This window comes from Ammospiza nelsoni, chromosome 1, assembly GCF_027579445.1.
Source record: "Ammospiza nelsoni isolate bAmmNel1 chromosome 1, bAmmNel1.pri, whole genome shotgun sequence".
NCBI lineage: Eukaryota > Metazoa > Chordata > Aves > Passeriformes > Passerellidae > Ammospiza > Ammospiza nelsoni.
The window spans coordinates 52746458-52773575 of NC_080633.1; the positions used below are offsets into that span (position 1 = coordinate 52746458).

The 27118-nt window shown below is 41.2% G+C and overlaps 1 protein-coding gene across 3 annotated transcripts in view; it reads right to left on the reverse strand.

Moving 5' to 3' along the window:
* BLVRA (biliverdin reductase A) overlaps positions 1 to 25503 on the reverse strand; it is a 29545-nt gene extending 4042 nt beyond the window's left edge. The window contains exons 1-6 of one of the 3 annotated variants that reach the window (XM_059473448.1): positions 25395 to 25503; positions 8500 to 8627; positions 6802 to 6921; positions 6079 to 6176; positions 4535 to 4642; positions 3960 to 4131 (exon numbers count right to left, since the gene is read on the reverse strand). In XM_059473448.1, coding sequence (XP_059329431.1) covers positions 3960 to 4131; positions 4535 to 4642; positions 6079 to 6176; positions 6802 to 6921; positions 8500 to 8618 — 617 coding nt within the window. In that variant the 5' untranslated portion in view covers positions 8619 to 8627; positions 25395 to 25503. Of the gene's footprint in view, positions 1 to 3959; positions 4132 to 4534; positions 4643 to 6078; positions 6177 to 6801; positions 6922 to 8499; positions 8628 to 10752; positions 10789 to 13764; positions 15385 to 25394 lie in introns of those variants that run through there. The other 2 variants (XM_059473457.1, XM_059473468.1) reach the window with 2 other exon arrangements.
* Between the last annotated feature and the right edge of the window lie 1615 nt (positions 25504 to 27118).

Consider the following 27118-nt stretch of genomic DNA (forward strand, 5'->3'; position numbering starts at 1 on the left):
ATGGCCCTCAACATCAGCCACAGTCACAATGCTCCCTCCCTGGTCTTTTGTCAGCTGCCTGAGCCATACCATTGCCTTTCTGCAGCTCATTCATCAGCACTCACTACTGCCTGTGTTTAGAGGATGCACATTATTTTTCTTACTTGGTTATTGATGGCCCTTCCACAGTCATTTATGGCCTACTTTAGTCTGCCACTCACAAATTATGAAGGCATCAATAGCCTGGAAGAATAAATTCTGTCTCCAAGTCCTGCCCATTAAATCTTCGGTATCATTAGATCTGGAAACAAAGTCCTTGTCAATCTGCCCTGAACACATTCTGCAGAATGCTCAGCTTAATGTTTCTGCACCTCTCATCTTTCATGCTCTTGGATTCAGTTTCTATGTTTAAATCATATCAATTATTCTTTGCTCACCTGTACTTCCACATCTCCACCACTTCTCCTACAAATTAAGCATGGTCAGATGAACCTGACTGAACAGAATGAAACAAGTGGGGGGGGGAAAATACCCAAATCACAGCCTGCAAAAATGCCCCCCAAAAAAATCTCAGAAGACTAATAAATGCAAAGGCACCATGTGTTTTAGGAAGTCCCAGGACTGCATGTCACTGCAAGTCAGAAGGCTGTTTGGGGGGCATATTGCTCAGTGTTTTCTGTGTTCCCATCCTACTTCCCCGAGGTTGATCTGGGTCAGAGGCAGGCAGCTGAGCAAGCTGGGCTTTGCTCTGACTTGACAGAGCTGGTTTTATATTCCTATGATAGTAAAGAGTCACAGAGGGTTCAGGCCACTGTTACTCAAAGCTGCTTTATCTCAGGTGGGTAGACATGAAGAAACCACTGGGCAGGCACAGGCAAAGATTTCCATCATGTAATAGCAAAGAGCTCTTGATATGATCCAAAACAGGCCCTGTCAGTGCAGGATCACCTCCCTGAGGTGATCCAGAGCAGATGCACACCAGTGATCAGGCTCAAGTGTATGCCTTCTGCTCTAGCTTGGGAAGCCACTGAACCAGAAGCACAAGCATGCAGAGCGGGCAGAATTTATTCCAAGTGATTAGAATGACTGATTTAAATCAGTGAGGAGGAAAATGTTGGATTTACTAATAGATTTATCTTCCTCTCCAATTGGATTTTTAGCCACATTCCCAAAGAGAGGTTAATTCTATTTGATTGGTAAGCAAAATGTATCCATTTTTAATTAGCAACAACTTCTACTCTGAAATAAGCCTCCTGTTTTTCTATAAAGATAAGTATGTTGCAAGCCCACACATTATTTAAGCAATTTTGTAGCTTAAGAAACAGATTTGTATTTTTTATCAGAAAATTGTGAAGGGCTGTAGGTTTTTTCATAGACAATTTATCCACTTTCATTAAAGATTCGTATCAAAGTATTATCTGGCTACAGATACATTTAGTTATTTAGAAGTGTTAGTAGAGCTACTTACAGGCAACAAATCCAACGTTTTTGATATAAGAATAAAGCTGGGTTACATACGTTGGGTAGTTGAAGAAAAAACATTTAATCAAGCACTAACAAACCACCTTTATACTGACTGCAAAGCAAACGGTCTGCAACAAAGAAAACTCCCTGACTTTCTATGGCCATTTTGTCTTTCCAAAATGTAAACTGGTAACATTTTCTCAGCTACACTGATAGCATTTTCTCAGCTACACTGAAAAAGTGAAAAACTTTTTTTGCTTTTCTAACTCCTTTTTCCTCAAATAATGAGTGAACCTCGCTGGACTGCAACAGCTCAACAAACCAATATGAAGACAACACTCTTTGTACTGCCAGAGGAATTAAGCTGGTTTCATGCTTGAAAGAATTCTGGGTCCACTCAACTTAAAATTTTATACAGGGACTTCTGCAGAAAGCATCTGTGACATCATTTTCTATGAACGTTCAATTTGAAGATATTTTATTAGACTCTGTAAGCTTAGCTCTCCATAAAAACATAACTTCAAATGTTTCTTGTCACTATATGTTTAGGAAATGTCTTTAACTTCTTTTAAACATTTTCCTTTTAACTCTTTGAAAATGCCAGTATTTTTAATTCATTGTTAAATCAATGAGAGGCTCCCTTAGCTTGGACAAGAATTTGACAACTGGACCCTATCCCTAGTTAACATTAAAAGAAATGCTGCCCAAATCATTATCTCTCCAGCTGGCACTAAAAATTGATTTCTGACATTTGCCGAATCCAAGCTTTGTAATGCTGGGACAGGAACTGCAGTCCCAGACCAGACGCGCTGTCAGTAGAGGCTTGGCTCTTCCTGGATTGCTCAATGCTGTATCACAGAGAGGCTGTCAGCTCAGCTGTCTTGGACACACAACAGAGGCAGAGGTCATTTCTCAAATAGCTGGGTGCAGGCATTAACACACACCTCCAAAATCCACCCAGAGCCAGACAGGCAGCGAGGGTGGGCTGTGCACTGGAGACAGACTATACCCTTTATACAAATCCCTGCTTAACAAGCAGAACACAGGCTCCTGCATTCTGCACCTGCTGTATTTTCCAAGGCAGAAAATAGGATGAATTAACCTGATTTCTCAAGGTTACTGTATTATGTCTTCCAAAAAAGGATGGGATAGCTCTCATGAAAGGTACAGACCTTTCCCATCCTTCAGCAAAATAAAGGTTGGGAAAATTAGATCTGTAACACCACCACCATTACTGCTGGGCTATAACTTCACTTGACAGAGAGTGGGCCAAATTCTCCACTGCAGTAACTCCCCTGACGTCAGTGGGGGAAGGTCAGCAGGAAATATGGCCCCAGCACTGAACACAATACAGGAACACTATGTAATTTTCCACCCACCCTAAATTATCCCAGGGGCATAAAACTGACTGTCCCTGAAGTTATTAAAACACTTATGGTGAGAAAACATTGGTCCATACAAATAGTAGTGGCCAAGAGAAGCAAATATTGGTTAGTGCAGAGGAGCAGGAAAAAAAACAAAACATCCAGAACCTGTTCTGTATGCAGCAAATATCATACATAGCAGCTAAGGACTACCCAGGAGACAGGACAGCCAGGGAAATGTTTAAACCACCCGCTAGTTCCATCTGCTGGATTTAGTTCAAAATCTCACCCTATCTAGATCTTCACAGCTACTTATGTTACTAGCAAATTGCTAAGAGGGTAAACAGAGCTTGTATACAGAGTTCTGTCCTCTCACAAGTGCATTTCAAAAGGAATTGGAAATGCTGTTTTATTTAAAGAGAGAGGAAGATTGCTTAGACAAGATGATAATCCCATGATAAACTGCAATGGGTTTGTAGAGTGGCTGATGAAATGCTTAATGTGGTGAAGTTGAGAGTTTAAAGGAGTCCTGATTATTCACTCCTCAAATAGCTAGTCCTTCAGGTTACTACTTTAACTACATATTTATCTAAAATGCTGGGCTAGGTTTGGGTTTCTTAAGAGGTCTATCAGCATATCTGCAATCAAAAAAGAAAGAAAAAAAAAAGAACAAGGAGTTCCATCACCACTGGATAACTTCTCTCTACCTTTTCATATCAGATAATTCTCAAATTGTATCTGGTTGCTTTAAACTGATGTTGTAAGTAACTTCAACTTATTTGAAAGGACATGAACTTTGCACAGATGGCCCAGAATGACCAAACCTGAGAGTTTCTACCACTCTCTGGACCCAGCTGAGTAGTCATGAGACAGAATGAAATACTGGGGACTTACTTCATAGTTATAATATACGACTTTTTAGGAAGGCTATTAAAAATATCCTAGTTGACAGGAAGGATATTGTCACCACATAATAAAAGGGAGATCAAACTCAATATTATAAAATGCATCTTTAAAAGATATGTACACTTTCACACCAGCCTCCACCCATTCTGTTTCCACAAGAGGAGAAGAGAATGCAGAACTCCTGCAGGCAGAAGTCCTGCAGATGATGAGGAGCCTGGCTCATGTGCTGCCACAGACATTACTCACTTTTTGTTTGCTGTCTGAAAGTGAACAGTCATTCTGGAATAATTCTTATCCTTCTGCTTCTCTCTGGTGGCAGAGGTAACAGTGAGGTCTCCAAAGAGGTCAATTAGCCATGTCAGACGGGCAATTCCACTGAAGGCTGGGAATCCTGATTTGTTTTCATCAAGGACACTGCCTGGTGGAATAGAAACTCTTGAGGAACAGGAAAAAAAATAATGTCTTCTGCATAGGAAAGGATGAAGAAACTGCAGTGTTGCAGGCTTAAAGATCAGGGTGTAGAAAGGTCAGTGGATGGACTGAGTAGGAAAGTCAATAAACACATTTAATGTCGAAATGGATCAGTTGACAAGCTGTGGCAGAGAAGGCTGCACAAAGTACATATACAACAAACCCTTCAGGACATGCTGAGGACAGAAGGGTGTATATGGATTCAACAAGGGAATTATCCAAAACCAGCACCTGTGTCTCTACTCAGTTTATAGACAGTCCTGTGTGAAAGGACTGAATGAAGTCTGGCAGCACTGGTATCTCTGGGGATCAAATCCAGATGGACTTTTGATTTGTTTAGAGCTACTGACCTGTGAAATGCAATGTTCCCTTCACTAGGTCTTTCCCAGCCACCTCTTTTTTCAGCTGCTTGTATTCTTCAGTAAGAAGTTCAATATGCTCCACATGGAGTACTTTACCTGCCATTGAAATAACAAAACAAGACAAAAACCACAAAAAAAAAAAATCAGGACAGATTAAATAAAAGTTTTCTGTGTGAATCAAAGTCATGTCTGAACAGTAAAGGCTTCACTAGCCACCAGCAGGAACTTACACAGAAATAATCATGCATAGGTGTCGTGGTTTAGGACAAATTAGGGGAAATCTCCAAAAGGGAGCCCCCAAAACAAAACAAACCTCCAACCCACGACAATAGCTCACAAAGTGATGTCAGGAAGAAAATCAAACATGGAAACATGGGCCTGAGCTGAAGCATCAATTTGGGTTAAGGATTTTCAGGAGACAACCAATACAGAGACTGCAGGAACAGCAGCCACTATGTTTAACAGAAACTCTGTAATGAAAGCCAGAACCCAGTTAAGGCTGAAACTTGAGCCTTCAGAGTAAAGGATGAATTAATTCTTGGCCTCTTTCCCCTCACATTTACTTGTTCTACATTTTTCCTCCCAGGCCAGTAGGAAAGAAAAAGAAAGGGGAAAAATAGCATAATGCTCAGACCCAGATTGGAACAATATGTTAAGGAATACCTCCCTGCAACTGCAATGAATTGGGTTACTTTGAAATAGAGGTTATCCACTACAAGTTAAATGTGTCCTTCATTCAGTATGTGTTTTTCTGGAAGATTTCCAGGAGAATCATTGTAGATTGCTGGCAGTAACTGCTGCTGCTTCAAAAAAAAAAAAAAAAAAAAAAAGCCATAAATTCTGCTCAATGGGAAACCATTTGGTGAGCAACAAGGCAGTAACTGGTGTTGGTACAGGGAAACAGCAAAGCAGGAATCCTACACCTCCACTGTTTCAGGACAAAAGTCACAAAGGAGATCTTTAAAAAGCAGTGGTATAAAAAGTGCAGTTTGTCCAAATTATTTGCACTCCACCTCTGCCCAGCACTGCTCTTCCCCTTGCAGCCCCATTCATCCCCACTGGCCCCAGCTGAACGGCCAGCTTCTGACCCTTTGCACCATTGGGATGGGACCACACACTTTCTGGAAATAAAGAGATTTTCCTTATAGACAAGCTGTCTTTCAGACAGGAATGCCCTGCTAGCCTACAGTAGCATGAGCAGCTGTGTGAGCCAGCACATCACAAATGCTAGAAGCTGGGAGAGCTGTCTGCAGTTTCATTTCCAGGGAGAGAGAGGACAGGGAATTGCACAAGTTCAACAGCTGCACTCATCAAGTGCTTTACTATCACAGTGACAGAAGTTTTCCTCTTTAACTGCATTCTAAGTGTCCCAAATAGAGGCTAGAGTTTTTGTGACTGACACATCTCTGAGACAGTCATACTCCCTTGCATGTGATGACTAAAAGTAGGCTGGAGACTTGCCTTTGAGTTCAGTGCCTTTGGTGCTACCCAACACATAAAACTGCTTACACTCTTGAGAACAAACGTGTTACCTTTCTGCTCAGCCATCTCCCAGAGCTCATGGGCTGCCTTAGCAGACAAAGCCATGGGGTACTCAACAAGGACATGTTTCCCAGCTTCTAAGAACATTCTGAAAGGGATAAAAGATCAGCCATTAAGAAGAATATTATCCTAATCCTCTCTCACCATGCAAGCTGCTTCTCATTCCCACAGCCAGCTTCACATGGAGACGTGCACAACATGGAGTAACAGAAATAAATGGGAACTTTCCTAGGAATGATGGTGTGGTGGATATATCATGCACTTAAACAGCAGGGGAGTGGGGTTTTAATTCTTCTTTTGGCACAGAATTCCCTCACTCACCTACATCAAGTTGCTAAAATGCTACAGCATTAAGCACTGCAATTTCTGACTTACCGACATGTAAGCAGTTGGAGTGGGGCACTGGACTACCCTTCCACAACATAATCTGTAAGGAAAGGCTTTAAATCCTGTTTTAAGCTGCCTGTCCATCAAACACAGGCCTAGAGGTGCAGAAATGGAATTACTTGGGAAATTAATGCATCTTAAATCCTACTCTCTTCCAGGGCTTATTGGTGCTCTAGGGAACTCACTATCATTCACTTCAGGCTTCTAGTCTGGCAGTCTTTCCTCAGTGCTCATATCTTCTCCTGCAACAGCTTTACACAGCTCCTCTGTGCTTCTAAAATAGAGGGGAAAGGGGAAAAAGAACAGGGGGAAACCCCCCAAAATACCTGATGGTTTCTTCATGGCTTTTGTTCTCTGTGCTGATGAAGGCTGCATGGATGTCTTTGTTTTTCAGAGCATCTTCCAGGCTAATCTGCTTAGCCTCATTAATATTGCCAAAACTTCTCCTGTACATTTAGCATAAATACAACCAGAGCATAACTGTCACAGTCCATTCTTCCCAAGCACATGTTGCATAGCAGTACTTAAAAATTGTTCCCATGGACCACTGTCTCACTGAGTTCAATCAGGGTATAACAACCAATTTTTATCCAGGATGGGCATGAGCACTTACAGACAAAAGTGGAATGGAGAAGAGAACCAAAAAAAATGTGCAGGTGGTGGTATCAGTCCAGAAACTGGCCTGCTATTGAACTGTCACGTCCTTTTTGGTTCTGGTGTGCTGGTTTTGAATAACCATTATTACCAAAGAGATGTAAAAGAGTGACTTGAAAGAGGACAGTGCTCCTAAGGGAGAACTTCTCCCCACCATCCTGAACAATGTGGACAAAAGCAATGGAGATGGCAGGGATGCACACAACTGCAAGTACAGACAAGCAGGAGAGGGACAAAGCAGATGCTTGGCTGTGATGGCTTACCTTGCAACACACACAGCATGCCAGTGCTAAGGGGAAAGCTCTCTTGGGCAGTAAGCTGAGCACAGCTCCAGCTGAAAATGAAAAACACAATCCTTCCAAAAGCCCTTTGCATTACTACTGGCTGGAACAGTGTTAGGACAGTGACAGAGGGCAGGAAGGCAGGCTACAAGCAGGACTTGAAAGCAACGACAGGTGGTGATTGTGTGTGATGGGGATGCAAGGAAGATTTCTGTGAATCATGCATTTTAACAGCATTGTTTCCCACAAAAAAACAGTGGTAGAAACCCTATCTTCAGTGCTCTTCAAGGTTACCTGTAGCACTGACAGAGGCATCAGAGAACCAAAAATGTATTTGGCAGGAAAATAAAGTGGGTGACCTGATCAGTCCTTTCTGTCTCAAACAATGCTGCACAATTTAGATATAGCTGGAAAAATACATTCACAAGGTGAGATCCGTTAAAGGTACTGCCTAACTGTTTCAAACTTTTATGCTCCACTGTAGTGGATCAGACAGTCCAGCAGGAACGCTCAGAGGAAGGTCCACACTAAATTTCCACCATTCCAAACTAGTGAGAAAAACTCTTGTTCTTAAGAAGCATAAGAGGGATAAAAAGCAACCTTACTGCATGTAGCAAATAATGGCATTTTCTTCAAATAATTACGGGTTCAATACCTGGTTTAAAAAAAATACTAGATTTTTTTATGAAATTGGAGTATTGGGGGCATTAAAACATGTTTTTGCAAAAGAACTTTTTAAAACTCTGCAAAAATTACTTTTTTAACATTTCTAGAAGTGCCATGCAGACATGAGATCATTAGTGCACTTATTGTCTGCACAATCTTAAATCTACAGGAAATTCCAGTCAATTTCTTGTTATCACACAGATTCTACAGCAAAAACGTCTCTCAGTTTTTATTTTAGTAATTTCTGAAAGATCTCTCACTAGGGTAACCTATTTGTTCCCTCTTGCAAATCTTTCTGTGCTCACTTCTGAGCTGCCACTCAGAATGACAGGCATATTGGCACAAATTTTCTCTTCTTGGCTTGAAAAAGAAGAAAAAACATTGCAATATAGATATTAGACATGGTAAGATGAAATTTCTAACCTGGATACAAATCCAATGAGTTTCAGGTGCTCAGAAGGGCTGGAAGGCATGGGATTCATCAAGTCTCGAATTCGTGCTAAGCCAGCAATTCCAACTCCAACCACCACTGTCCCAAACATTTTGCTAATCTGCCCAAAAGGAAAAAAAAGGCAACTTTTTTTTTTTCTTGTAACAGGGACAAGTGCAACTGGGAAGGAAGGTGTGAGAATGGATACTCTTGAACTCTGCTGTCATAGCACCGAACCTTATTCAGGTGTCAACAACCATCTAACAGATGTGATGCTATAGGCTACTGAGCTCACTCACATCCCATTGAAATGGGATCCAGCAGTTCAGCCTGTCATAGGACTGGTCTTGAGATTTGTATTTCACAGCTATTAAATCACAGCTCTAGCAAAGTTCTTCCTTTCCGTGAATAGAAGGCAGACTTCAAAAGTGAGACATTCTTCTATTTATAGCACCACTTCCAAGCTGGAAAGGAGCCAAAAGGTTCTGCAAACCCAGCAGAGCTTTATATAAACCCTGCTGACTTCCTGAATGTCTGCAGCACGGTGCCACACACACAGTCCCAGTGATTCTCAGCAGCATGGCTGGAATACTTTGGGACAGGAAGCAGGGAGCATCTTTGCGTTCCCCACGTAACCACCAGCACAGCCTACAATGCCAAGCTGTAACCAGCCACCAAATCTGATCAAGATACTTGCTTGACATTTCCATGCCCAAAGAAAGATCTGCCAATCTCTATAATGACAAGCAGGCATCTCTTTAAGATTTACATCTCCCAAATGCAATTGTTGACACAAGTGCATGGTATGGAGGGTGAGACAGGTACTGCACTCACTGGCTGGGCTCTGGGCCTCTGGCAATGAATTCTTCTGTGGGTCTTATGATTTGCTGTTGATCTGCAGAAGCACTTGACAACTGATGAAACCTTTCAAACCTGCACTGTTCCAGCACCCTGAGGACTACAAACACTTTGTAAATTAATCGAAGATTTACAGGAAAATGATCTAAATTGAGTCAGATCAGACCCTCTTCATTTTTTGTTCCTTCCATCTCATGAAAGCATCCCTTCAATCTCTGTTTCTTGTTTCAGTCTTCTTCCTGCCACTGCCAATCCCTTCACTTGAGTGAACTCTTCAGATTGTTTGCACTACTTGGCTGCAGTCCTTCACATCTTTCAGAGATTGAGACGGGCAAATGGACAACCCCACTTAACTCCTCCTTGTGCCTCTTGTCTGACAAGATCACAATGCAGCAACAAAGCCAGAAAGGACTGTTTTGGCAGTGCAAGAGGTTGACAGCTGCTGGCACAAAGGAAAAAAGAACCCCCCTCCAATCACATGCCATGTCTGTATTTTGTTTTCCTTTAAGCTCCTGCCTACAGTGCTGAATGCCACTCATTTTACATATGCCAAAAAGATACCAAGGTAAAACACAGAGCAGCATGTTTAGTGTAAGAAAATAAATTAGTGATGTATCAAAGAGTTCTCTAGGGGAATTACAGTGACATTTTATTACCAAGTGTTTGAGGTATGGCATGATGACACTATTCACCAGGGAAGAGAAGTGTGTAGGGCTGAGGTGCAGGGGGAGGGGGTGTGTGGTAAAGGAGGACAATGTAAACACAAAACTCATTTTCAGTACCACCCACAGGCAAAGTCCTGGTATGGGCTCTCCATCACAATTGCTTTCCTCTGTGGCCAAAGAGAAAAAAGAGACAGACTTGCAGAATGACCTCAGCTGGAAGGAGCCCCAGAAGATCACCCAGTCCAAACCCCACTCAGTTGCACTCAGCATGGCTCTCCATGCTGAGTTCTGACTGCCCCCATGGCTGGCAACCTTTTAACCTCCCATGCCCCTGCCACAGTGTTTGGCTTCTATCACAGCAAGAAGTTCTTTTAGTATTTTAAGGCTCCAAACAACCATGATCATTGAGACTTTTAAAAGGGCTTATGGTCGTTCATGTACTCTGAGTTAGATGCACAGGAGAAATACCAAGATACTCTCAAGATGTCAAAACAACAAAAAAACATTTTACTGGCAACTTAAGAAGATCAGACAAATTTGGCAAGTTTAGTGTAACACTCAATCAACAGATAATACTTTTTAAAGCATTAACTTGGCTCATTCAACTTTCAAACTCAAAGACAGTTCAATTTTAAGTTACTCAAAAGTCCAAGAAGAGGGAATTAGGAGAGCAAGAAAGAAAGAAAACCAGAAAAGATATAGAAAAAAACCAAACATAGCTACCAGCTCCTGGGTTCCAGCAGTGCACAGACACACATTCCAAGAGGCAGTGCAGCCAAGATATCCGACTGCCTTGTGTTGGGCCTTAAATACCCCTTGGCCTTCCTGGGCCCTTCCCCCAGGTGGGACTTCTGGTCATTTGGCCACTCAGGAGCCGAGCTGGGGGCTCCAGAGGTGGCGTGAAGCATTGCCTGTGCTGTGCCAGGGATTGGCAGCCACTGCCAGGCTGGGATACAGGCTCAAGGGTGGGGGTGAACAGGGCAGGGCACTGCCCCTTCCTCCACACACATGCAGCCCATAACATCTCAAGACATCAATCTTTCTAGTCTCTCACAAGTCCAGCTTGAAAAGAGCTGATCAGGAGCTTACTTTAAGTTCAGAAATTCTCAAGGTTAGTGGAATGTTAAGCTGTTAATATTTTCCCATTGCCTTCAGCAGGATTGGGAGTTGGAGTTGTAGAGCAAACAAACCGAACCTCCTACAGTCATGTTGCTTCCAAAAACTACTTTTTTTTTTCCTTTTTTTTTTTTTTTTTGCTGGTGAGCTGCTGACCTCTGCTTCAACAAAGAGGGGAAAGACTACCTTCTTCAGGGAACAAAAAATGCCTCTCTGCAGATGCTCAGGTAGCTGAACATTATTATTATTGCCTCTCCTTTGAAAAAAAAATTTCCTAGTTTCTTCTGATCTCCTCAAAATGAACACTTAAGAGAAGCAAGATGATTTCAACCTAAGAACAAAACCTGTTACTGTGCAGCCTGCTGCCATAGCAACCAGCCATTTGGTCCAGGTCAAGGGTTCAGTGGCTAATACACCAAAAGAAACAGCCATTAAATGTATGCTCTGGAACCTCTGCTTACACACGTAGCTAACAGAAAAATTGCTGTGTTTGCATCCCTGCTGCGGCTTTTTATTACCCTTATTTTGCTCACACACCAAAATCTGCAGCTGCTCAGGGAGAAAAGTAAATTAGGTGTTTTTCAGAACTGTTACAAACCAGGTAAGAGCAGAATAGAGAATTCTCATCTGAGAGCCCAGATGAATATATAAAAGTTTACTTCTTCTTTCAAACCTTTATAAGAAGATAACAGCCACAATAATCTTTCAAGCACAAAAATGATGAAGTAGGAAACCCAAACCACAAACTGCTCTGCATGCCTTTCAAACCTTTTTCTTAAAATCAGTGAGTTAAAGCTTTAATTAAAAAAGATTTCAGATGCATTTTCAAGGCTTTTCAGGAACTTTGGTTCTTGTCATACTGAAAAAAGTCATATTGTAAGTGATGCAACAGTATCCAAAAGCATTTTCTCCACTTTTTCCTAATTGGCTGTGTGAAAGCAAAGAGAGCTGATGAGAAGTTTAGGAAATGTCTTTCATGCTCACATGCTGTTTCTAAGGAATGCCTCTCACATCACAGCAGCACCCACCCTGGCCCCCTCTGAACTGGGACAAGGGGGATGGTGGCTGCCACTGACTGCTAGAAGCTCTTCCCCACTGACAGCCAGCACAAGTGGCTCCTTTTATCAAGGGAGATGAGCCCTGCATGGCACACAAAAAGACCTGAAAAAGGCAAATAGCTGAAGAGGATTATTTATTCTATACCAATATATCATCGTACCATCGCCTGTCTGCTCTTGAGCTTTCTGTGCTTCTGCTGCAGATTTCCTGCATTAGCAATTAACAAAAAAAAACCAAACAAAACAAAACAAAAAAGAAGAATACCCAAATATTCTTGCAAAATTTAGCAGCAAAACAAACAACGGAGTAAGTCCAAAGAAATCCATCAACCAGCACCGGTGTTCCTCCCCAGTGCAATGACAAGTGGGACCCAACATCGCAAAACTGCAAACACTCACTGAGATAAGCCTGAGGGAAGTGAGGCTTACCACTGTCTTGTGCAACGTGACTAAGGCCATACAAAGTAGCACAGAAGCAAGCTAAAAGGCGGAACTTAGGAATTCTCTCTCCTTCAAGAAAATTTCTCATGGCATGTCTAGACATTACAGAATGAGTACAAGCACCTTCTCCCATGATATACAAAGAATTTCAGTAAGCCTCCTGCATTTTCCCTGAAACTTACATACTCTGGTTCCCACAAATATGAAGGAATCACATCAGAAATCAAAAAATTTTATAGTTAATGTCACAGGTAATAGCATAACACTGATGCAGGAGGCTTTCCTGAAGCAATCTCAGCCTGGTGTTTTAAAGTGTACTGCTTCAAGTGACACATTCATCTTAAAAGTAGCAGAAACATCACAGATAAGTATTTAATCTCAAAATACTGTTGTCAAGGACCACCAAAGAGACCCCAGGACAAAAGAACACATGTAAAGGAGAGGGAAAATATGTTAATGATTTCTGGGAAATTACTATCATATGTATGTTTATTCTGGGAAAATCAATGAATATATATGTAAAATACAGAATATAAACAGGATCTCTTCTGTATTGAGCATGCATGAGTTTTGGAGGAGATATCCCCTCGTGCATCTGGCCAAATACAGAATGCTGGCTTCATGATGCTACACTGGCATGCAGGAGTTTTTTATTTTTACTGATTTTTGGTAACAGACTGAGGAAGTTTTCCAGAGCTCCCTTCAGATGAATTTATTGTTTAGATATCATGCAAAATATTTTCTCTCTTACTGCACCAGAGCCCTGAGAGAAGGTTGCAGAACCTTCCTCAACAGAAGTTTACAGGGAAATACCAGATTGACTACAGCAGTCGCTGTAAAATCATCAAGATGAAAATTTTAGGTTTCTCTCAGCTCTAAATTTCTGATTTCAAATACCTAGAGACCTAGTGGATGCTGTACTTGGGGTGTTGGTACATGCTTACAACCTGTGCCACAACATCTTGCTCTCACTGTCTACCCTTACCATGAAACATCTGCCCAGAGCATAGAAAGCAGAAGCTGAACAGAGTGGATTGTGTTAGTGTTATTAGTGTTTCCTTTTACCAAGGAAAAGCTCACAAATACTCAAATTTAGCAGCCTATTCAAAAGCATAAATACCTTTTTTTTCTGCAGGAAACCAGTTACACACTTTAACTGCTGTATATGCTGAAGTACCTCCTAGAAGGAGACCCTGCACAAGTTCCCCGTTGAAGATCTTAAATAAAAAGGCAAAAAAATTATTGTTTGAATTCAGTTAGCATGATGGATTATTTTTGCTCTGCTTTTACTGCAACCTAGAGAGAAAACTAAAGTCTTCTCCAAGAAAAGACAGCCAGAAAGGTAACCCCCAATGCTCTTCACCACTTCTCTTCTAAACATTAATTGAACATAAAATGAGAATCAGAAATTTTCTCAAAAACCTGCCAGGACCATTTACAGTCTCCACATTTCAGAGGAAACTGCAGCACCTGGAAATAACAGAGCAACCATGTCGATTTTCCTTGAGAGCTGTTTGTTATAGACTTAGATATCTACCCTTGCCAGCACCTCTTCATCTCTCCCACCCACGTCTCTGGCTATCATAACCCAGGCACAGCCTTCTGACAGGCACACCAGCTCTGCTGGGTGAGTTACAACTTCAAGGCACCGATGCTCACAGAGGCTTGCCAGCAGAAAACAATCTCTCATCCTAACTGGCACCATTGTGCTTTGGAAACAGCCAGAGGAGACTTTCCTTCCTGGCTTTTAAATGCCCCTTGAATAATACACCTGCATTGTTTTACATTTATATGCAGGTCCACCAATTAAATTATGGTTTTCCAGCTGACTGCCAAAGTTGAAGTTGATACAGTTACATTGATATATGGACAGATGCTGTGTTAAGCTGCCAAACAAGCACCTTTACTCTATTCAGCAGATGGCTGATAATAAAGAACTGCAGTTGTAACAGATATGCTGTCTCCAGCATTAATACCTGAGCAGGATGAAAACTTTTATTTAAACACAGTTCTGCCAACCCCAGAGTCTGCAGTGATACTGACACCCATCACATGGCTGCTTTTCCAGAGCCTGCAACTCCATATTTGAATCAAAATCATCCCACACAAGTAATATAAAATCATGAGAAGTACTGAAAAAAATCTGAAGATCTGGTTTTAATATGTGACATATTCCACACTGTGGAGGATTGAAACAGAAGTTCTGTGATGTACATGCATGCCTAAGAATGACCATTTTGTCCTGTTCCCTTGTCTATAGGCACCCTTTGTGATTCAGATTTGGTTGCTAGTCTGAAGGGAAAAAACACTTTTAAAATAGCTTCTTATTACAGCGGCCTGAGTGGGTCGCTGCTGGTGAGAGAGAGACGGTGAATCTTGTTTCTTGATCAGAAGGCTGAATTTATTAAGATATTATATAATACATTATAGTTATACTAAAAAGAATATAGAGAGAGGTTTGCAGAGCTGCTAGCTAAGCTAAGAAGAGATAGAAAAGAATCCACAACAAAGTTGTGTCCAGGGACTCAGTCCCCTGGCTTGCACTGATGATTGGCCCTTAATTATAAACATAGAAAATGAGCCAATCAAGGTGAATCCTATTGCATTCCACAGCAGCTGATAATAATTGTTTACCTTCTCTTCGGGGGCCTCTGGCTCCCGAAGACACAGAAATATGAAAGAAAAGGATTTCTGTGGAGAAATGTCTGCGACAGCTTCTCAACATATCCCTGGGACCAATCTTCAGTCAGACTTATTTTGTTTGAAACTCAAATTATATTTCAATATACCTGCACTGCTAAGTTTGAAACTATCCAGGAAAGTACTGAGCCTGCTTAGGGGCACCTGAACAATTAATTACAGACAGACATGAAGGACTCCAGTTTTTATTTTATAAAAATATCTCCTTAAAAAAAATTAAACTGTTACTTATAATAAGTTTCCAGGAACTGCTCTGGACTGAATTGTGAAATTGTGAAATTTCTAGTGGGTAAATAAACAATTGCATATAACTGCAGCCTCATCACAGCTATTTTTTAAGCAAAAGACTGCTTTTATGTGGCTAATTAGCATATGCCTAAAGCAAAGAAAGCCACAAAATGTCCTCAAAACTTCTTTCAGGCTTTACTGTTCTATAACAGTTTTTGAAAGTGAATTTGATGAGGAGAGGATAGGGAGAGGGAAAGAGAATTTTAACAAGCAACAAGCAATTATTTTGCAGTAAAGTCCATTCAGGAAAATGGAGCGTTTTGGACCTATCAGTGATTCACAGATCCTAATTTTCCAGGTGACCAGACAACAGTTTTGCTACACTACCAATCTGTGCCTGAGAAAATAACCCCGAATGAAGCTAAAAATGATACTAACTCAAAAAAACGGAAAAAGAGCATGAAACATCCTTCACATTTTTGACTAACATCTGCAAAAGCACTGAAACTGTCATGAAGCTGAACTCTGCCAGGTCCCTGGGGACTATGAACCATGTCCCCCAGCTTCCCCAGAGCAATGAAGCCCCAGAGTACTGCACAGCTAAGTGTCTGAACACTAATTACTGAGACTGCTTAAACACCTATTTCATACAAAGTTTTGTGCTTACTCTTACACTGTTTAAAATTGAGTGCTTTTCATGTTTTGGGATTTTTTTAAATAAATTGGAGAACTATTTATCCATACCTTCACTTCTGCTCACAGCTAATCACAAGAGGTGCAGGTGACAGGACAGCCCATGAGACATGCCCAAGAATCGCACTCAGCCCATTCCCTTCCCTCACTTACACTGCTCATTTTGGTTTGGCTGTGCCACCTACAGAGAAGAGGCTTCTCCACCTCACTGATAGACTGATAAGTGCTTTGCAGATAAACTCTGATGTCAGAAGAGGCTTCCAACCTTTTGCTATAACACAACTGAAAGGGATGACGAACAAATACAGGAAAACGTTCTGAAATATTTTCTCACTTACTACATCTGCCCCTATATTTTCCTGCCAATTACTGCAGTCCTTTCTACAAGCTCTTTCTCCTTCAGAGGGCCTGAAGAATGCAGAGCTGTGCTGGGCAGAAGCAGGAAAGCTGTATTTCCAGGCTGTACCCTTACTTTTTCACAGAAGTTCACTGGTTGACCCAAGGCAAGCAAATCACACCCCCTTTCCCTATCAGTCCCCAGTTCCAGAACAGTGGGAACCTCTTTCTTCTGTAAAGCACTCTCAGATCTACTGACAATAAGTGCAAAGTGAGAAGTAGGTATTATTACAACCTCTCTTCTTCATGACAGGAAATCCCACACAGATCAGACATCTAGAAAATATGACTATAAATGAAGTTTGCACTGAAATGTCTACATAAAACAATGCCCTACAACAAACAACAAAACTATAGGTTTCTTTTCCTTCTCTTGTTGTTAAATTAATCTGAAAACCAAATCCGAAAAGGAATTATATGCTTGCCTAGCTTTAATCACAAGTAATCCCATTGATCTCAATGAGAATACTCCTACAAGCCCATTAAGAAAGATCTCTTGCTGTTGACTGTAGTATTAGGATGCACAAGAACAAAACACATATCCAGCTACAAGAATGTTCTTTTAATATCCTTATGGACTCAAGCCAATAGATAATACTATCTTCCAGTCCACTAAAGGTCACTGCATCCCAGATCTCTAACAGCTGAGCTATTTTGAGAGTTCCCCAAATGAAAAAAGGACTCCTACTACACACTGCAGTCACTACAAAGACACTGCTTACCATGACTGATGAAACCCTCTGCCTGCATTGCTAGCATGATAGCAATTCATATCACTGAAGGCCTGCCTCATACTCTCTTCAAGATAACACTACACACACAGAATTTAGCTAGTCAGACAAGTGTACTTTTTTTAATGGACTTCCTCAAACCCTAACCCAGAGAAAAAAAATTAATGTTAACCCTTCTAAAATGTAAAATTTTTTTCATTAATAACTAGATTGAAAAAACTTAGGAAATAGATAAACTTTCGCATAATGTTGTAATCTTAACTATGCCCTATCACATCTGTCATTTTATCAGTCTACCACTCAGTAGGGTCTGCAAAATGCAATGGTTGCTCTCCATTCCCCTTATGTTTTGGAAATCTATCAATGTCATACATTTCTTGAGAGCAGGGAAAACCAGAAGGTTTTGAATGGAGACTAATGATTGCAGTTACTCCCTCCTAACTTTAGAGCTCGGTATTTTTCATCTTTATGGGCAACACAACAGTTAAGAATCACAAAGGCCAGCCTCTCTGTCTTGAAGAGTTAGTCTACAATTCGATGTGCTTTAACAGTCAAGTAGTTGCAAAGTGCTACTCATCTGTTAAATTTGTCCTGAGAAAGCAAACACTTTTTCCGAGGTTATCAGCCACTAGAGGGGGTATTTGTATCTTACCGAAAACCTGATAAAAAGGTAAAAAAAAAAAAAATACATTAAGGTTACACAAAACCTCTAAAAGCATATTTCCCACAGTACTGCAACTGCACATTAGGATCCATGCAAAGTGTTTTAGGAAGAACAATGCTTTACTTGTGTATAACTATGCAAAAGCTAACCCCACATCTCCCAATTCCTAGGTCTACCCACACAATTTACTCTGTGATTCCTGCAAGAAGACATGCAGTTTTATATGCCAAGAAGATAGCTAAAACACCACTAGTTTTGCTTTGTACCGTTGGTGAGCTCAGAGCATGCCAAAATCTGAATCTTCAAGCATGACAAGGTAGAACCTGACATGCTCAGCGTTAATGAACAAGCAAAAGGACGACCTACAAATTGGTTCCTATTGACAGATTCACCATCACCAGATTTATTGTTCCATAAAGTCTCCAAAAGGACCCCAAAAAAATGTCATCAGATTGGTTCAACTTCAAGCAAAGCAGAAGACTCTACACAGCTAAAGCCACTCCAAAGCTACCTACATTTAAAACATGTCTAAAGGAAGATGAACATATATTTCAGTTCCTGAACATGAATGCACAATGAATACAAAACTCATAAAAAATTATAAACTAACTTGATGATTGAGTTCACACAGTGCCACTAGCTGAAGAAGGGTACAGGATGGATTGTGCCAGGATATTAATGGCATCACAGCTTCTACATACTTTGTTAAACCTCATCAGTTCGGGACCAGTGAAGCTGCTGGCAACTTCAAAGAGCCGCTCCAAAGATCTGAGTAAAAATAACTATAATTGGGTGATAGACTTAAATACCACCTCTGCCTTCTTTATTTCCTTACAGTCTGCCTTCAAAGATGTGAGCCAGAAAGTTTAGTGAAGCTGTCTGTTCAGAGGAGTATTTTAAATACACAACTTACTCAGAACCAGCATGGCCATGTAACTGGGATAAGAGAACCCAGTATCACTCTTCTTTCCTCTGCCAAATCAATGTGGACTATTACTTTATAACAACTGTAATTGTTATAAAATGGATAATATCCTATCACAGGCAGGATCTGCACAAGCACCTAATTTTGAAATAGCTGAAACAGCTCTTGCGAAGGTTCAGGAGCAGACAATACTCTGGGCACTGGAAGAGGGAAATATACCTTTTAAAAGAGGCAGAGAAATAACTGGATCATGGAAGTAAAAGATTTCCAGGAATGAATGCTTCCATTTTAAATATAATGCAAACATTTATCTCTTTTCCCCTGATTTTACTAGACTGTACCCATCTCATTTTTTCTGCAATATTCTGGTGAAATGATTTAACAGTTACTCTTGTAAGAGAAGAGCTTTGTCCCCACCTCAAGTTCATGTCCTTAACCGCACCATTCCTTTAAACACCCAAAGAGGCCACTAAGTTCTGAAGAGAGTGGACATGAACTACCACCATCCTGCGCTGCCAATAGTAACATAAATGCAATTCTAAAATGTCACAGCAACCCTGTTCATTACTTTATTCAGCCTTGCTCCTTTTTAAAATGTCTGTCTAAATCCCTTCTTCCCTCCTTACCTTCTGCTAATTAAACTCAAGAAAGCATCTTGAGGTTCTGGGAAAGAAGACTATGAGTTTAATATTTATTATTTAAGCCATCTCAGGCATGACTGTGGCCCTTCCACAAAACCAGTTTTAAACACAAAGTTTCTTTATTTATCATTAGAAATGGAAAACCAAAGAACCTTACATTAATATGATAAACACAAACAGTGCAGGTGGGCATCTGTAAGCTGTCACTCTTTTATAGAGGCCCATCTTGGACATTGGATACTAAATACCTGTTCTTTCTTCCCACGGTCAGACTTGAGTACAAAGGCAAAAGCAGAACCTCAGCAGCTCAGAAAATATGGATGAAAACTGTCTGCAATAATCCATCCCACTGGTTTTGTTTAGGATCAAACTGAGTTGGACAAAGAATATAATAGTGTGGCCAAATAACAGCTTGAGTCAAACTCAAGAGACCAAAAGCCATTTGACTACACTTGCTATAAGGCTGGATGGCTTTTCCTCCTGATGGATTTGTTCTGCAGTCTGGAATAGGAAAGTTTATTCCAGCTAGGCATATAAGCAAAAATAAGATCATGTAGGAGCCGGATAATAAAAATAATAATCACGAGCACATAGCAAAGGAATGTACTTTGCACTTCTTTTTCTTAGAACAGCAGAATGGTTCGGGTTGAAAGGAACCTTTAAAGATCATCAAGTCCAACCCCTCTGATACGAGTGTGATGTTTCCCTTCTTCCAGTCACTGGGGCCTTCACCTGATTGCCATGACTTTCCAAATATGATGGAGAGCGACTTGGCAACTTCATCAGTTCTTCCTGCTCATAATGTTTCTCTTGATGAAAAAGGCCATCTGTCAGTATGGCTGTATGAGATCTCATGGGCAAAAGATGAAGAGTTGCCATCTCATTTAGTAGTCATTTAACCAAAAGAAACTTGAACCCTGGAGTTATCCACACCTTCACACCTCTTTAGGAGTTGGTAACTTAAGAGCACCTAGGATAGGAGGAGTTTCCCTCCTGTGTTTAAAGAGAGGAAAATTTTGTTCCTGATATTACAGGCCATCTGATGGTGGGAAGGTCTGGCTATCCCAAGCAACAGGGATGGGTAACATGCAGCAGACCAGCAGTTGTTTCTGAAAGGTGCTCTCTCTGCCTGAGTACATGAACACAAAAAAAAAAAAAAAAGGAACAAAGGTGCCTCATACATCTCCCTGGTGCAAAATTCAGCCCTCTTCAAAAGATACCAGGGAATTAAGGTTGTGTCCTTGAAAGCAGTATCCTTTCTGAGGAAACCTTATCAGAAAAACTGGGCTCGGAGCAGCCAGAGAATCACATGGCCACATCCCCTGCTTGCAGGGCAAGAGGAGAAAGGAAGCTCTTATCTACACTAAAACAAAGGACCAGACACTTTAAGCCCCCTTTATTTTATCATATAATAGAGGTATTTTTATGGTTCTTTTGCTATATCTTCACTATATCTCTATTGTGAATATTACTAGGTCAGGCTGTCACCAGGACCTACTCAAGAAGGACTGGGTTGGAAACACATCACAGAAGACCATTCTTTTTGAACAGCAAGTAGAGTCAGGCAAATGACCTATTTATTTTGAAAATATTTATTCAAGAACCCTCAGCCTTAAGGTCTTATTTCAGATGCCAGGCATATAAGAACAGGCAGTACATCCTAATTTGCAAATATCGGGTGAAATATATGGATAGCTATTTCACTTCTCTAAGCAAGTAAGTAAATATAAAGTAGACTTAAAAAAAATTCCAAATGAAAAACACATTTCCTAGGGCAAGCATGACTGCTGGGATTGGTTATCCTGACTTCTGGATGACAAACCTGAGACATCTCAGATGCCTTGGGACTGTTTTTAACAGATACTGCCCTCCAGGACTTCAAATCCAAGTATTCTATACTTACCAAAAACCAGGCCTACCTCAGTCTTACTGAACAAGAATGAAAGCAGACTAAGCCCATGATGCCCTCCAATGCCAGAAGTGTACCATACCTCAACACTTAACAGTGAATTATCAACAGTACAGAATTCCTCCTTATCCATGTTCCAATCTGAGTATCTGAGTTCTTCACAGATTTTTGCCACTAAAGAATCAAAGCTTTGGAGGAAGACAAAAACCAGGAATTAATCTGCCATCTCCATTCAAATGTTATTAATCTGATTTAATGGCAAAAACAAAACCAAAACAAATAAACAAACTACAATCCCCCCCACTTCAACCCTTCATACATTTGTATCTTCTGTCACCAAGACCAAACACTAAGCACAGAGAGATCTCTACCAACTTGCTGATCCCACTCCAGCCGCACATAATTGTGCTGTCTGAGAAAAATCAGCTAATTACTCCAAAGACAAGTACGAGCAAGCTACTCTGTGTTCATCACCAAATAACAGACTAACCAGTCTGCTGCTAATCCGTGTCAGAGCCTGCAAAAGACAGTAAATACCGACTAAGGGCTGCTTTCCCTAGCAACAGAAAGGGTCACAAAGCTGCATTGCTGCCAGCACAGCAAAGAATCACCCATGACGTTGTCACTAGAATGACTGTGGTCTCAGCTTACCCCTCACATCCTGTACTACTACTTCCTTTCTGTTATTTGGGGATCATTCAATAATCCATGCTCTTTCTGATGGCTTTTCTCTCTTCTCATTCACAGAACAGAGGTAATGATTAGATGATAAAGATGACTTTGTACCTACACATTTCACTGAGAGGGAAAGTTAATAAACACAGTAACATTACTTGAGCCATGAGAACCTCTCATTTTATTAGCCGGTGTTGTGCAGCTTTTAATTTAGTATTTAGGATAGTTACTACAACAGGAGCATTAGCTGCCACAAACAGGCTCCTTTTAACTGGTTAATAAAGCCATGATAAGGAAAAAAAAATTTCAAAAAGTAGAAATCTATTTTATGCTAATTGTTCAACTCATGTTGTTAAAGTAGTGGGTTGTACTCATCTGGAGGAACAGGATTAGCAATTGCATTTCATTATCTTTCCCAGTCAGGTGGGTTTTCTGCAATGTTTTCTAATTAGCACAGTAGATCTCCGAGTTGCAAACATTAGTCTAAGAAACACTTAAGTTCAGTTAGACAAGAAGCCAAAGCTCTTTGTGCTTAGACAGTAGAGAGGAAACAAGTCAAATGTAAATTTATCTTTTTATTACAGTTGCACTTATTTTATAAGGTTTAAGATCTAAATCCCACACTTTGGCTTTACAGGCATGAGAACATTTGCCAAGGTTCAAGGCCAGCTCCTCAGCAACCTTTGTTCTGCTAAGTTACAACAGGGAACAGATTATCCAGAGTGGGGTTTTGTTGATTTTGGGTGGGTTTTTTTTTTTTTTTTACTATAGGATTAAACTGCAAGAATGTCTTGGCCTTCAGACTGTTCTTCTTTCCTAAGCCCCACTGCTTCCCTACTCAGTGAAGAAACCTTTTTAATGCCTCACTTAATAAGGTGCACTATGAGCACAGTGTATGTTATCTTAACACACTGAGCTCTACCTGCAAGTTTCAGAAAAATCTATGGTTGCCTGAAAATTCGAGGTGAAAGTTACCCATAATCCTGCATACATTGATGTTGCTGTACCACTGTGTAAAACACAGGGACTCCTGCCTCAGGGCATTATTGTCCTACTACCACATCCATCCAAACTCTGTTAGCTTCTCCACTTCCTCCTAACTTTATCTCCTGTTGCCTGACTCTGCTTACCTAGCCAAGGATGGCAGTGCAGAGACAGCTTCAGTGGACCACAGTAGTGGTAATGGCAAACACCCTCTGAAGCTTCCTACAACTAATCTGCACAACACAGAGTACAATATTCCCTCTACAAAATGGATCAAACTCAGGTGACTCAGAGTCATCACTGAAAAGCAAAAATGCCAATGTGCGTTCTAGTCCTGCATCTTACTGAAGTCCTGACACCATGGTGTAAGACAGAAAATTATTCCCATTTTAATTTGAAAACTGGACCATTAATTTATCCATTTATCTTCACTTGTTTTGACGATGCCAGTTAATTTTTAGTCCAGAGAGCAAAGCAGTCCTGTTCTTCTGCTGAGCTTGATTTTCAGAGTCTGTGGATACAGCAGATATTCTTCATGACAAAAGAAAAACAAACAAGAAAACAAGTCTGCCCTTTGACATTTAAAATTAAGTTGCTTAGACCTAAATGCAGTTGTCTTTTTGGGTCATTGGGTTTGGGGAGTGAGGAGTGGGTGTTGAAACATCCAGTCAGCACAACTGGGAAAATAATGAGGGCACTAAGAAGTTGAAAATTACAAAGGCTGAGTCTCCTTTTTAGCTCTACAGAATAAGCACTGGCAGTCCATCAAGAATAACACAAACCATACTTCATTGAATTAAACTCCTGCTCTTCACAAACAGTAACTCAGTTCACTCTCTGAAGAAACTGAGAGATTTCTATCAGTAAAAAAGTTTCTTGACCAGGAAGAGGAGTCCCAAAAAAATCAGCACTCCCAAATAAGGGAAGTTTCCTGATCCAACAGTAAGAAATTGCAAAGTATTTTACTATCAATTATTATAATATTAATAATATTTAGTTATAATATAATTATTAATAATTACTTTCTAAGTGGTATGCACTGCTTGTGACAGTTTTTAGTAAGACTAACTAATGCTTTCTTATATACTCTGAAAATATTAACCCATTGGTCTTTATATTATAAAGATTAAACTTCAAGTTGGATTTACATTATTTAAACAAATTTGTCTCCATTTTCTCATTTATCAACACAAATGTCAGAAACATGTTCAAACACTATGCTATTGATTTTTGGCACAATATCATTCTGTGTTCACATCTGTAACCATAGATCCAACAGCTGAAAGACTATCTTTATTCCACAAAAATTAATTTGGCAAATCAATGCAAGGAATTGGAAAAAAATGGCTTCACACAAAATCAGTTCATTAAACTGTTGCCCAAATTAGCATTAGTTGTTTGGGGTTTTTTAACAAGCTCCAACACAAAAGTTCAGCAGGATGACAGGAGTTATATAAAGGCTGAGCTTGTCTTTTCACTGTGCATAGATTGAGCCCTTGATACACCTTTTTTGTTCTTTTTACCTAGAGATAAGTGATAACTGTGACTAGAACATAAAGAAATGAAGTGTCAACGTGTGTTATGCACGCATTCTGTACCATATCCGAGAACACAAAAATCACCTTTCTCCCACCAAAAGCTGTCTGAAATATGGCCCCACCACGCTCCTTTACGGAAGGAAAACATTCTCATTCTCACTTTACACATGGGTAAACAGAGGTACAGCCTAGTTGATGGTCCGGTGTTTCAGAAGGGAGCATCAAATAGCTACAGTAAACGTGGATTTTCACAGGATTGGAAGGAAGCTCAGCACTCCTAAAAAGAAGTCCAGTTTATATGAAAGGTTTTACATGACCTCTCACACTCTCACCATGCAGTGCCCTGGACACTCGAAGATGCTACTTGGGTACTTCCACATCATTTACAGGCTTCATTTGCACCTGGACATTATTCCAAACCAAGGGCTTTTCCCTTTTTCCCTTTCTCGCTGCTTCCCCCTCCCCAGGTGGCGGCCCGTCCCCCTTGGTGCGGAGGGTGTCTTTGGAGCAGCCAGGACAACGTGACTCGCAGGACTCCCCCAATCCTCCACAATCGAGGGGGAAACGCCGCTGACGGGCAATCCCGGGGAGGCGAGGAACAGAAATCGAAAGGCCTGCTTCCAAATCCTAATTACAGCTAGCAGGGATTAAGTAGTAGCCACTAACCTCTCCAGCTCACAGAAGAGAAACGTGGTCCCGTCTAATTCTCTTCCGCTCCCTGCAGCTCCTTCTTATACAACGCTCCGCAGCCGCGGCATATCAGCGCCCGCACGCCCGTCCCTGCCGCGGCGGCAACACCCCCTCGGCCGGGAATCCAATAGGGATTGCAGGGGCGGGCTGAAGCCGGAGGCAGCTGGGGCAGGCGCTCAGGCTGGGAGCTTCCTCTCAGGAAACACCCAGAAAGCTGCACGGGGCTAGCCAGGGGCCAGCACCTCCATGGGGACTAACCCCCCCCCCCCCCCCCCCCCCCCCCCCCGGTTAAGCGCAGCGGTCCCTGTGATGTTTGGTTTCCATACTGATAAACTACATATCAGTAAACCCTGTTTGTACACTTAATATGCCTCAGTAGCTGCAGCCGTTGAGAAAGAATGGGGAAAAAGGAATTAAGGATTATATATGTATTGAAATCAGTCACAATGGAATACTGAAGTAACAGACCACAAGGGTGCTTGGCAGAACACCCAAGGTAGGGCCAAAAGGACGAATAAACAGGGGCAACTCATCAGTCTAAAGTGCCAACTGGGTGAAAAGTGATTTTGGCAGGGGGAGAGTGAAAACACTGACTCATGGGCCATGAAGTCTAGAAACCCACTGACTCAAGAGGAGGAGGAGACTGAACATGTGGAGTAATTAACATAAGTGAGAGAATCACCTAACCACTAAAATCACAGAATATTTAGAACTGGGAGGGACCCACAAGGATCAAGAGGTCCAGTTCTGAAGTGAGTGACCCATATGGGGATTGAACCTACAACCTTGGTGTTATTGGCACCACGCTCTGACCAAACTGAGCTAAGATATAATACAAATTAATGAGAGAACTATGCAACTTCTAGCCAATGAATACTGATACTTTTGTTTGCTAAAACATATAAATAATGCAAAGTTTTGGTGATGAGGGAGCTAGTGTTTTGTGGGTTACCACCTAGCTCCTTACTTTGCACAAACTAGAATAAAGAAATAGAGATTCCTCTCCTCTGTGTGTGAATTGGCATTGCACACCAGGTAAGGAGTCCATGTTAGGGGCAACAACCCCAGCCAGACACTCCCAGAGCCCACTCCTGCGGTGGTTTGCAGACACTGGTACTTCAGCAGTGCTGGTGTCTGCCCAGCTGCAGCCATAGGGTTTAAGTTGCAGGACGAATCTGTACTCAATACATTGGGAATTTCAAGAGTGCCAAGTGGGAAAGAAATCACTCTGTGCTGGCTTTGCCCAAGCAGGATGCATGCAGAGAGCAGCTGCTAGGACAGCCCAGGCCAGGTGTTCAACAAGTTCTTACTCAAGACTGTTTGCCTCCTTTTCTACTGGGATTGCTTCCTGGCAGACAACATACTATGCATAAGCACTAGCTTTTCCTAGGAAAGACACCTTTTGCCAAGCTCTTACTCCCAGCCTCTTTACTTGCCATTTCTTATCTACATGAAACAGGACTTTCAGCTGCTCCTTTTCGGACTTGGAAGATAAAAGCCAGTGAAGGTACAGATATTTCCCCCCAAGCCAGTAGTTCCTGCAATGAACAATGTATGAAATGAGGCTGGTCTGAATTCCACAGATCTTTCTACACCAAGATGATGGTCGGCATTCATATTGTAGAACCTAAAACTGTGTTACATTGGGACTACAGGTACAAAGGATAAAATTCTGTACCCTCTCATCTCAAACATACAGT